Consider the following 13,642-nt stretch of genomic DNA (forward strand, 5'->3'; position numbering starts at 1 on the left):
TCTCACCACACCCCTGGAAATTCCATTTTTGCCCTTGGTCAAAAAATTCGGAACGCGTTTTCCGAATTTTTTTAGTTCAAATTTGGAAAAAATTCGGAAAACACATTCCGAAGTTGTTTTTAAAGGCAAAAAAAATTCGGAAAACGCGTTCCGAATTTTTTGACCAAGGGCAAAAATGGAATTTCCAGGGGTGTGGTGAGAAAATGGGTAGTGCGATGAGAAATTTTCTTTATATTGGAGGGGGCTGTGACTGTGACTGTGAGAATATGATGAAGTTTGCTTTTTAGGCCCCCTAGTTGCTTCCACACCCCCCCCAAAAAAAAACTCAAATTACCCACGATTTTGGACTCATCCATGATACTTTGGTTTCTATATTCTGAAATCAAGATTTTTTCTTTTCGTAGGATAGGAAATGGTGTTTTATGGCTATAAACGTAGGGGAAGGTTAGTTTAGCAAATTGTTTACCCAGAAAAACCGTAGTTTCGGAACATAGTTGACGAACGCGCTTAGTTTCATTTCATAGATTCCGAAATCGCTTAGTTTCGTTTCGTAGAATCCAAAATTTCTCTTTATGGCTACAAGCTCATAAAACTTCAAAATTAGAGAAAAGGGGCGATTTTTAGGGTTCGAAAACGGACGATTTTGAAGCAACCGTTCTGATTATTTGTCAATCAACTAGTTTCATTCAAAGATTTTGTCTTCTCCATTCTCATTCACGTAAAGTGATATTTGGACCGTACACTCCGAATCTACAACTAAGATTTATCTCTAATTTCTCACTGTCATGAATTTGGGGTTTGATTTCGTGTTTTGGGATTTGATTTTCATGAATTTACCGGAATTTGATTTTCCTGTTTAGGATTTTGATTGAATTTAATTTGGGATTGTTGTTCGTGATTCTGTTTTGATAAATTAGGGTATAGTGTTTTGAGTGAATTTGTGTTGATTCAATTTATTGTATAGGGTTTATTTAATTAAGCTCTATGATGTTGTTATTTTATTCTGATTTTGTGAATATGGGATTTTTTGTGATTTTGAATGTGGGATTTTTGTGATAATGTTATGATGTTTATGCTGTTGTTAGTGTATTAGGGTTTTGATTAAGCTGTTTTGATTATGGTGTTATGATGTTATTAGTGTATTAGTGTATAAGGTTGTGATGTTGTTTTTGTGATGCTGTTATGTTGTTAAGCTGTATGTTGTGTATTTTGTTTTAGGAATGACAGACGAAGTTGGGAGACAAAGAGGTGGATGGAAAAGCAGAGCACGTAGCTCTACACGTAGAGAGCGTGTGACAGAAGTTGCTATCCCTAGAGGTGGTAAGGGGAAAGAAGTAGCTGGATCAACCTCAGAGGCTCAAGATGAGCCTGAATCTCAACATGAGGTTGTAGCCGAAGCTCAGGACGTGGATGAAGTGAATGCTGAAATTGAGGCTGAAGAGAAAGATGAACAACCACCACCATCACCACAAAAAAAGAATCCGAGAACAACAAGGAGAAGAAACCCACCACAAGTAGCACCACCACCAGTTACGGGATATGGTGGTGGTCCAAGTGACTTGTCGTTGTTGCCGTCGTTTGGAAAGCATGTTGCTGCCTCGTTATGGAGAGGAGAAGTAAGTTTATAAGTTTAAATAATAATTTGTCAATGAAAATTTTTCACCAATTTAACCCCTTTTGATTTGTATGTTTTGTTCAATTTTTTGTGAAGTTCAATTTAACCACTTTTTTTGTGTGTATAATAATTTACATTGATATATGTATGTGCACTTGTTCAATATATGTATAATAATTGGTTTGGTTTGTCAAACTTGAATTATATAGTCTCTAAATTTGCATTGCTAAAAATATATATTTGATCAAATTAAGAAATTGGTAACTACTTTGGTGAAAGATTTTGTCTGTGAGTGGTATATGATTCTGATTCAACAAACAAGTAAAGAACAATTATTTAACCTTTATAAATCGACTGACTAAGTGTTTTATTTGAATTTTGCAGTGCGTCGGACGGTATCTCAAGTGCATGAACAATGGGAAAAAAGTCAACGACTTTGACAAACCTGACTCTAATCTTCGGTGGTTTTGGAATGTTGTTGATGCTAGTGGACTTCGACCCCTTTTGAAGACAAATTACAATCATGTTGACTGGGGACTGTTGACAGCATTTACGAAGCGATGGCATCCTGAGACTGGTACCTTCTATCTTCCTATTAGTGAGATGACCATCACCCTGGATGACGTGTCTTGCTTGCTTCATATTCCGATTAATGGTAAAATGCTCAACCATGTTGGAACGGCATGTAGTATGGCTGAAGGCAAAGATATGTGTGAAAAGTACCTCAACTTCAATAGAGATGACTGTAAGCAAGAGTTTAGCAAAATGAAAGGAGCTCATATCGGGTTTCCCAAGCTGGAGAAGATATACCATGCGAATTTGAGTCAAGCATTGGAAGCTGAAAACAATCAGGAGTCGGATGATGAGGTAGGATTCTACCGGGAATGCACCATTAGAGCATTTTTGCTTTACTTGATCGGTGCAACAATTTTCACCAACAAAAGTAGCCAGTATGTTGATGTGATTTTCTTGACATACTTGCAAGACCTCAGTGAAGTTAACACGTGGAATTGGGGTGCTTCTAGACTCGCATATTTGTTTAACTACTTGGATGCTGCAAGTCGCCCGAAATGTGGAAATCACGGTGGTACCATAACCTCTTTTATGTTTATATATTTTCTTGCCTGCTATGTCTGTTGTTTTAAGTAAAGGTGTGTTTCTTTATGTATGTGACATTACAACTATTTTTTTTGTAATGAAATTTAATAAGTGGTTACCACGTCCATTGCTTACTTAGTTGACATTTTGTTTATAGGATATGGTATGAAGAAAATAATATTTGCATGGTTTGAACTTTGAATAATGAGAGTGGAAACAGTTAATTTTTTTTTTTTTCTTTTCATTCTTTTCTTTTTTTTTTCAGGCATGTATTATGGTGCATTTCAAAAGGTTCGGAATGCGCTTTCTTGTTGATGACTACACCCATCAAGAACCAGTTGCGGCCAAATTTGTTCCGTTGAAAGGCGCTAAATTTCCGGATGAGCATAGGACCGTATTGGATCGGATGGAGGTGGATGAAGTCACATTTTGTCCCTACGAGAATCATCGCCATACACGCCCCTTTGTAGATATTAGTTGGTACTCCGGATGGATTATGTGTGGAAATGCTATGATATGTCCACATTTTCCTGAGCGTATCCTCAGGCAATATGGACACGTGCAGTCTATTCCCAGAGCCCCTGATGTATCTGCAAAGGCTGGTATGAATCGGTTTAGCATTGATCAAGGATTTCGTGAGTACTTGACTCATAATTATGTGACTGAGGAAATGCACGGTCCAAGAGCACAAAATGGATTTGACACCGATCCGGAATACATTGCATGGTTTTATCAAGTATCGCATCCTAAGCTTTGGCCACCAATTCAAGGGAATCCGCCAAGACCATCAAATGTGTTGATTGTGGAGGACAATGCGAATGAAAAATGTGACGTCTTTGAAATTTGTAGTGCAATCCGAACGGAGGTGAGGGAAAAGCTTGATAGTGACCTAACTTTGGAAGAGGCAAGAAAGCTACTTGAAAAGGTTTACGGTGATTTGGAACCTGTCACGACATATTCCGTGCGACGAAAGAGGAAGAGACATTCGGGTGAAGGAAAAAAGAAGAGGAAGAAGAAACGCTCCGGAGAGGCCGGTCTAAGTCATTAGTAGTTTTAGTTTGTTTTGGATTTGTATGGATTTGGTATAGACTGTATTTTGGACAATGGAATTGTATGGTTATGATTTTGGTTATCATTAGGATTCAAATATTTTGGACAATGGAATTGATGTATCATTATGATTTTGTATGGTTATGATTTTTGGTTGTGTATTTTACCTACAATGGACAAAGGATTTCATGTATCATTAAGACAATTAAATTGATGTATGATTATGATTAAGATTATGGACATTGATGTATGATGTTGATTATTATTATGATTTCATGTATGATAATGATAAGGTCTGAACAATGAATTACAGGTATGAGTACATGTCCCGGCGTGGATCAATTCCATGAGAAAATTGCAGAAACAGTATATCAGTTGATTTCGGATTATACGGGCCGAACTTTCTATAGATTTCGGAACCTAACTTCCCAAATAATGCGTTCGGAACGTAGGTTCTGAAATTACTTGATATAGCTGAATTTTCTGTCTAGGAATGCTATCCTGATAGGGAAACATGCTAAACTTAACTAACAAACTAAACTCAAGTGTTCATTAACTTTAAACAAGTGTACCTTGAGTTAAAAAAACATTTCATATTTTGAAGTCGAATTCGAGTAAAATTTTGAGATAAACCAAATTTTAGATATATGACACACATCATTTAACAACTTTAAAATAATAGCAAATTATCAAGGGGAAAAATGTTGTTTTAATCAAAGCTATTTGGTGCTTGTACAAGTCAATCTCTTTTTACAGCACTAGACATAAACTTAAACCAAAACCAACCCAACCCAACAGCACAAAGAATAGACTAAGCAGGAAGGAAATAATGAAACTGCATTTAAAATTAAAACCAAGTAATCTACTTCCAGTCTCTTCTTTTTCATGCTCCAATTCATGTTGACACCGATCATCTTCACTCTCAGTATCATCAACACCTTCATCACAGGTGTTAAAAAACATGGTCAGCCTTTCCGAGACAGATTGTAGGCCTATGTCTAACGATTCTTCTTCTCCCTCATAATCATCATCCCCTTCAAAGATTAAATGAACTCCGCATTTCTTCAACTTCAATCCTTTATCAAAAGGAGGACTTCTCGTGGTCACACAAAATGTATCAGCATCTTTTAAAAGGGATACCAATGGATGGTAATCTTTGAACCTACACAAATGTATGTGATCTACATTTGTCCTTGGCATCCCATGTATGTTTAAAGTTGTATTAAATATTCGTTTCCCGAGTTTGAAAACATTTGCTTCAACATCAATGATACAAGGCATTTCTTCTCTCCTTATAGGTATGTCAATGTTGTGGTTAATTGAAATAATAGCACCTACAACTACACTTGTTAAATCGAGATTTTTGCGCTTCGAAAAGCTTACAGTTCCTGCTGAAAACCATTCAGGTAATTTGGTTCCTGGCATGCTCAAGTTCTGAAAATTTCTCAGTGCAACCTGTCATACAAATAGTCCTTTAGTTATAAGTAATAACCAAAATTTTCAGAATCTACCATAATGCTTTATTTGTGGAAATGAAAATAGAAAAACAATATGTAAATGGCCCTTAGTTGAATCAGAATTTATAGGCAAAGGGAAGGAGATACAACCTTTGAAATTCTTTTGCATACTTTAGAGGAGCATGCATTGCAACCACTCAAGTACAATCTTTTCAAGGACTTCAAGCATTCAAGACCTGTAATATCCACCACTTTGTCACAATTTGTGAGTTTCAGCTCCTCCAAACTCTCTAAATTTGACACGTCGTGTATAGTTTCTAAGGCATAACAATTATCAGCGTTTAGCTCGATCAAGCTTGAAGGAAGTGAGGGGAGAGAAATCAGCTCTGTGCAATTTGGCAGTGAGAGCTTCTTGAGAAAGGAAAGACCTTCCAAACTAGAAGGAAGGCTGTGAAAATTGTCCTAGCCCAAATTTAAAGTCTCTAATAAGGATAGCTTCTCAAAATCATCTGGAATTTTCCCAGATAGTCTCCAGGCACGAGCATCCAACTCATATAGCAAGGTCAGATTACAAAAAGAAGACGGTAGCACAAAAGAGCCAGTGTTCTCCACTGATATGGGAACTAAATGAGGCCTCTTTGCCATTCTCAGTGTCCTCAAGCTTGAGAGCATACCGAAACTTTCAGGCAAGTCTTTCATAGCTGTTTCCGCCATCTTTAAGTGACAAAGAGATTTCAAGTTTCCTATAGAAGCTGGAAGCTGTTTAAGCATTCAACATTTGTTCAATGTTAAGTTAACAAGATTGTCTAGTAATCCAATCGACGCTGGCAATTCTCTTATATTTCCATTGATTATGTTCAATGTAGTAAGAGATGCTAGGTGGCCAATGGATTCTGGTAATGATTCAAGATTACTACAATTCCCAATGTCAAGTTTCCTCAGTTGTTTCATTTCTCCAATTTCATCTGGAAGATATCTGATAGAGGTTCCATCTAAATCAAGTTCAGTAATTGAGGCTATAGTTTTAAATGAGTCGGGCAATTTACTGAGAAGTTTACACTTTCCGACCGATAACTTCCTCAGATAGGATAAAGAACCAATGGTGGAAGGAAGTTCTTTAATTCCACTGTTGTAAGCCAAAAGTTCTGTCAACGATTCAAGATTTCCTATAGAATCAGGCATTCGAGTGAGAGATTTGAAGGATTTTACATTATAGCCTTATATCATAGATACATCATTATATCATATCTACTTTAATTAATTAGATCAAAGAAAGGAATTGTGTACCTTGAATGACAGCGAATGAATCCATCATTGATTGAAAATGAGGAGGTTGAGAAGGTGCTTCTACCTCTCACTGATGAGAGATTATCGTGTTATGTTTTCCAGTGTATCTAGCTTAATGGGATGACTAGAATATATACTCATCAGTGGAGGCAGGGACCTCTCAATAGGCTGACTAGAAAGAACGGCCCAACCCATCACGGTCCGTTCAACATTAAGCCTTATATTAAACATGACATATAATTATATTTGATATTATACACTTTTAATTATATTTAAAATAAATAATTAAAGTAAATCCAAAATATCCAACAATCTCCCACTTGGATTACTTTAATTAGTCTTTAAAATATAACATAAGAATAGTGATAGAAATATATCAAATATTAATAATAAAACTTGTCTTTAAAATAGTATAAGAAACATCTTTTATATTATAAGCTTGTATACACAAGCAAACCATAAACCCTAATTTGTTTTTCCTGTTTTCCCTCCATTTTATCTTGCAATTTTTATTAAAAAACAATACAATTTTGTGTTGACTAGAATTTGAACCCACAACCCTTCAATGCAAATCAATATTTCCAACCACTATGACAAGTATACCAATTGTAATTAAAATTATGTATAATAATTGATAAGCACCATCAATTTTAAAAGTATATCATATTAAAATTATTGTTGACTATATTATTCATCACGAAATTTTTTTATGTCTTTCCTGATCAATGATTTTTTTTTTCTACCGGATCATAAATTTAGAGAATAATTATCATGTGAGATTTGAAAATTTATTATTATATGTGATTTGAAAAGTTATTATCAAACTCAATTCTGCTAAATCAATTTTTTTGCAATACAACCACACACAACCATAGTCATGTCACTAATCACATTCATTATTTTGATTTTAACATTGCAGATTTAATATTAGCCGATGATCAATTGATACAATATGCACTAACAGATATTGAGATGATGTTACGTAGTTGTGGGAAGAGTTTAAAAGATTATCCTCCAATGCCTAGAGCAGACACATCATTAGTTCCTGATATACAAAATAGTTTAATACACGACGAATTGAATTATAACAGACAATCATTAGTTGAGGAACATGTTAGATTGATGTCAACTATGACTTCAGAGCAACGTAAAGTATATGACACAATTATGACAAGAGTTAACGAAAACAAACCTGGTGTGTTTTTTCTTTATGGTTATGGCGGTACATGGAAGACATTTATCTGGAGGGCCATGTCAGCCGGATTATGCTCAAAAGGTGAGATAGTTTTAATAGTTGCCTCAAGTGGGATCGCTACATGGCTTATACCTGGCGGTAGAACAACACATTCAAGGTTTTGTAATCCTCTAAATGTTGACGAGTTTTCAACATGTACCATAGTTCCTAAAAGCCTTTGGCGCTATTAATACAAAAAGCAAAACTCATTATATGGGATGAAGCACCAATGATGCACAAACACTGTTTCGAAGCTGTTGATTGAACTTTAAAAGATATTCTCAAGTCTGTTGATGAAAAAAATAAACACATTCCTTTCAGTGGAAAAGTTGTTGTTTTTGGCGGATATTTTAGATAAATTCTACTAGTAATACCCAAAGGTACAAGGCCTGAAGTTGTTCATGCTACTATTAATTCTTCAGCTCTTTGGATTTTTTGTGAAGTTTTAACATTGAGTAAAAACATGAGGCTTCTCGGTGGTGCTTCGAGTGCAGACGTTGAACAAAGAAGATTGTTTTCTGAATGGGTTTTGAGTGTTGGCGATGGAGAAATTGGAGATGACAACGACGATGATTTAGAACTTGACATTCCATCAGATTTATTCATTCCAAATTCAGGTGATCCTCTTGCTTCTATCGTTGAAAACACCTATCCCCAACTTTTACAAAACATGAACGATATAACATATTTCCAAAATAGAGCCATACTAGCTCATAAAGATTCAATAGTCGACACAATAAATGATTATATGTTGGGTTTAATTCCTGGTGAAGAAAAAACATATTTGAGTTATGATACTCCACTCACACAAAATATAGACGGTCAAACAGTGGATGATGTTCATACTCCCGAATTTTTGAACATAATTTCTACGTCGGGACTTCCAAATCACAAGTTGAGACTTAAAGTTGGAGTTCCAGTTATGCTATTAAGGAATTTGAATCAAAAATTAGGATTATGCAATGGAACAAGACTTATTATTACGAGATTGAGAAAACGTGCTCTTGAAGGAAAAATTATTTCATGAAGTAATATTGATGATCAGGTTTTCATACCTAGATTTTCTCTGACACCATCTGACGTGAGAATTAATTTTAAATTTCAACGGAGACAATTTCCTATAATGATTTCTTTTGCGATGACTATTAATAAGAGTCGGAGACAATCTTTAAAGCATGTTGGGATATATCTTCCGTCGCCAGTGTTTTCACATAGTCAGTTGTATATTGCAATTTCAAGAGTTACTTCTATAAAAGGATTAAAAATATTGATCATCGATGACGACGTTGAAAATACGACTAAGACTTCGAATGTGGTCAGTCTTCCGTAATATAACATAATTTTCTTTGTATGAATACTTATCCAAAATTATTAATGTTGAACTATCGTTTAATGTTACTCAACTTTTTTCATATACCTTACATTATTGGAATTATCATATCTTATTTAATCATTATATATCTTACAGTTAATCAGACTCGTGCACCGCACGGGTCGATGTTCTAGTAAGATTTAAACAGTGTAGAAATTGAATCCGATAGGGCAAACAAAATCATACATGCTGAACCTTAAATTTCACATAGAATGGTAAATATGAATTAACATTATAACATTAAGAATTTGTAATCCAATAATGGTCCATGCATCTAAAATTCTACAACAAACTCCCACTAACCCAAAATATAGAAGACTTAATCAAATATATATAAGTCTGTCGTTAGTGGTTCTGCCAATGAGTTTTTGATTTTATAAAAGTCATAGAATATCCACATAGGTCAAGTAATTACTAGCTTATAGGGATAGCCTATTAAGAGAATAATTACTTTTAGTCGAAATCAATAAATGTTCTACAATGTTTGACATTCAATTAATCCAAATTTTAGCAAAAATTGTGACTATGAAAATCCATAAAGAAATAGGAGACCGGAGAATCTCCAATTGGATTAACACAACCACTTAGTTTAAAGAGAATAAGATATGGATTAATGTGGCCACAAGAATGTTAATATTGAACAAATCATGATTATGCAATTCATAAGTACTTTAAGAACACAATATCATACTCGATAGGAGTATTGATATTATACGTAGTACTTACTATTTATGACCTTATAGAATGTTTAGTGTTGGTAAAAGAGAAACACAATATATTTGCATGCTAAGAGATAATTGTGCATTTTCCAACAAATTGACTTAAGCATCTAATTATAATGCTTACCGAGATTAAAGAGTTGATATATATCTCAGTATAGTAGAATGAGACTGAAATTTAAAGTCTCTTAAGCTATGCCATATTTTATTTAGCGCACAAAAGTATATGGCAAGAGTGAGATTATAACTTTAAGTTTTGTGTTTATATTATTGTGTACATATTTTCATTAATCTCACATATATGAACAAGAGTGAAATTTCTTATTTGAGCTCATAGTATATAATATTATGTACACACTCCCACTGATCCCACATATATAAACAAGAATGAGTGGAATTTTCTTTAGTGTTTTCATTAGTGATCACTGATATACAAATATTATGATATGTAATATTTAACAGTGGGATACTTATTTGCTAGTGCAAAATTTTCTATATATATGTGGTTATATATAATTTTATTTTATTTCAATACTAGAGTGTCACAAACTCAACCACATTTTGCACATGAATATAGCAGAATTACTAACACAAGTGGTAACTCAATAATAATATAAAATCTAATATATACAAAACTTTTCAATGGCAGATTTTTATAAGTGTTGGATTTCATGGTTAACCACATATTCTGCATTTAGAATTAAGGAGATTGTTAATTTTCACTTAACAATTTAAATTATAAATCTCCTTATAACAAATATAATTCTCAAAAGAATTTTTATATATAAAGTAGCTATCATATAAAGAGTATGATGATCATATATAAAAGGTTTATCATCATATTAGTGAGATTAATTCTCTAGTATTATAAAATAGGGTATGAGACAATATATATTAAAAGTTTAATAACTCACTCATAAAACTCAAATGCTACAATTATAGACACACACATTTGAGATTTTGACATATTGCTTTTACAAAATGAGTTTACAAAAATATAGAATGATATGGAAGTATATAATAATTTATGAGAAAAGACTATAATTAATATCCTCAATATAAGTCTCTACGGTAGTTTTATGTCTAGAATTATGAAACAAATATATATGTTTCTTAGCTATAGTTAATTTGCATGTAGAATTTTCCCCACTTGACAAAGAATGATAATTAAAATGGTGAGATATTTTTCTTACACCAAGGAAAGGATGATCATGTTAAGCAATGTCATACCGATAGGGTATGTCCATCACGTCACACAATACATAGTGAGGATTCTCCCACTTGATAGAGAATGATACTTGAATTAAAAGTTTGAAAATATTTTAAATAAATATTCAACTATTTCTCTATCACATAATGATCGTGTTCAGTAGCGTCACACCGATATGGTTATGTGTCCGCCACTTAACAAAATCCAGGTATAGATGGCAATCCAAATTATATATCTTATTTTATTTTATTTTTAAAAAAAAAGTTTAAGTAATTCATTAATTAAAATTAGGATAATATTGGATTGCAAAATTAAGATAGTAGCTACATGCGCTATAATATATTTAATAAAATTTCTTACTTATTGTAATATCATCCAAGGGTATTAAGGATAGTAAGTAAGAACTATAGCATTTCAATGTACGGTCCTTATGTCACAACATTTTAATAGTGACAGAGTATTTGAAATATAAGTATATAAAATTAAAGTACATTGAGTAATAACGAACATTATATTAACAACAACACACCGATAGGGTATGATTGTTGTCGGTACACTTTGCATAATTGTATCCACGATAGGTGAGATTACAATTATACAAATCATTAATGTTTATGCTTAAAAGAATATGATAAAATAATACCATGCATAAACAATCTATTTAATTTACTCAATTTTAGTCATATTCAAGTAATAGAAAAAAAAAATGCTTAAAAGTATTTTAAATTAGCACATCATAAATATGACTTTAGAATTTATATACGAAAGAGTATGATAGCAAGAGTTATTATTTAAAATAAAAGTGTATAAAATAGTTTTGTATTTTATCCAGAATAGAACTCTTAGAATAAGGTTTTAAATACTCCCACTATAACTTAAATATAAATTGAAAATGGAGTATTATTGTAAGAAAACAATATATATATACGATCTTTATAGAGTTCTATTTAGAATTTTCTGGAAAAGAATTCCACTTTTATATACATATAATTGCACAACAAAAGAGAAGAATTTCTTCATATGTGCAAAAACAAATAATGGGTCACAAGAGGTTAAAGAATTTGATTAAATTGTGACTAACCTCATAAAGTGTGACATTCATCCTTGTCTTTAGAGTCATTGGCTTTTGATGATTTGGCGAGAATACTATTTGATAACATCATCTCAGAATATTCATGCATAAAGAATAAGCCATTAAAATATATATGAGACTGTAATTATAAATCAAAATAATTTACTTAAATATTTGGTTGCAAGGATGATAATAGTTTTCAAATTGCCTCAATTTTTTTTTATTTTTAATAAACCTGTTTTGATGATATTTTACTTGATAAACAACAATGAGGCGTATAAATTTTAATTCATACTTAGAATTTTAGCATAAAAATGCAAGATTGCATCATTGAATATAATAAAATATATAGTTTAATATTAACTTGATCCAAATATTTAATTGCGACAAGACACTTAATTAACATAATTAGAAGGTTTATAATATTTGTCAGAAAATTAAGAACAAGTGTCTAAATTTGTATTTGTCGTAAAAGGATGTTTAACTAATATAGTAAATACACAATTGTCTAGAATAGAATTCTCAAAATAATTTGATTTTAAATACTCCCAAAATAGTTTTCAATTTTAAATGGAGTTAATTGATGAGAAATAAAAGATTAGAGAGTTTTAAATTTTAAAATATTATGGACAATAGTTATATTTTATATATATAATTGCACATTTTACATTTTCTCAAAAGGAATATATAATATTTAGACAAATTTATCCTCATATGCAATTATATAATATAAGTCATGAGGTTTTAAAAGTAATCAAATTACAAAATTACACTGACCTCTGAGAGTGTGACTTTCATCCTTGTATGTATGGTCACTAAGCTTTAATGACTTTAGCCCGATTCCAGGAAGTCTTTCACGACCTCATCTCAAACGATTCATAAAAGTAAACAAAGAAAAAATTGTTATATCAAGTTAAAAAACTCTATTTTAATAAATCAATACAAGGATGTTACAATTAAATTTGCCTTAAGAATTTTTACAAGTGGGCATAAGCATAACAATAAGGCAACATAGAATTGATATTGAGTTTTAAGTTCAAGAATATAACATATTAGACGTCTGAATTAATAAAATTGAGTCTAAAATTATTTTACAGTTGTAACACTTAAAATAAAATTTGCATCGATGTTACTGATTTAGAAATTTTATACCGAATATTTTAGACTCATATATTGAGAATTTATTATGTAAAATAGTGCACAATTCTCAAATTTGATAAACACCAAATATTTACATATTTAAGGAATAAATTTTCAACCCAAAAAAATCAAGAATGTGATATTGAAATCAAACAAATATTCTTAAATTGAATCTATAAATTAATTTTGGGCACAAACTAAATCATAATTATATTCCAAACAAAATAAACATCAATTTGTTAATATGACACGTAAATAAAAGGAATAAGGTATTTTAAAGTGTCATAACCATAAGAAATATTCGCACAAAATTGGCTCAAAATATTGAGAAAGTAATACTCAGATTTAGAGTTATTATAGAATAATATCAAATTATTAATTTAGGGTC

At 32.1% G+C, this 13,642-nt stretch overlaps 1 protein-coding gene and 1 pseudogene across 6 annotated transcripts; one reads left to right on the forward strand and one right to left on the reverse strand.

The window, feature by feature from the left end:
* Positions 1 to 258: 258 nt before the first annotated feature.
* On the forward strand, positions 259 to 3,994 carry LOC123895346 (protein MAIN-LIKE 1-like). 6 transcript variants are annotated; one of them, XM_045945620.1, is made up of 5 exons: positions 291 to 444; positions 1,219 to 1,616; positions 2,000 to 2,482; positions 2,601 to 2,702; positions 2,979 to 3,994. In XM_045945620.1, exons 1-5 carry the CDS (start codon positions 423 to 425, stop codon positions 3,759 to 3,761), a joined length of 1,788 nt encoding a protein of 595 aa, XP_045801576.1. In that variant the 5' UTR covers positions 291 to 422; the 3' UTR covers positions 3,762 to 3,994. The 6 variants fall into 6 exon arrangements, with proteins under 6 accessions (XP_045801581.1, XP_045801576.1, XP_045801577.1 ...); XM_045945621.1 differs by having other exon boundaries at positions 2,601 to 2,699; XM_045945622.1 differs by having other exon boundaries at positions 318 to 737.
* Positions 3,995 to 4,481: 487 nt separating this feature from the next.
* LOC123896148 overlaps positions 4,482 to 13,642 on the reverse strand; it is a 45,090-nt pseudogene continuing 35,929 nt past the window's right edge.

This window comes from Trifolium pratense, linkage group LG7 (genome assembly GCF_020283565.1).
Source record: "Trifolium pratense cultivar HEN17-A07 linkage group LG7, ARS_RC_1.1, whole genome shotgun sequence".
Classification (NCBI taxonomy): Eukaryota; Viridiplantae; Streptophyta; class Magnoliopsida; order Fabales; family Fabaceae; genus Trifolium; species Trifolium pratense.

Bases quoted from the DNA above. Each gene is read 5' to 3' on its own strand.
- LOC123895346 (XM_045945620.1), top strand. From the start codon at position 423: ATGGCTATAAACGTAGGGGAAG. The intron at 445-1,218 runs GTTAGTTTAGCA...ATTTTGTTTTAG, and splicing joins GGCTATAAACGTAGGGGAAG to GAATGACAGACGAAGTTGGG. The intron at 2,483-2,600 runs GTAGGATTCTAC...CATACTTGCAAG, and splicing joins ATCAGGAGTCGGATGATGAG to ACCTCAGTGAAGTTAACACG.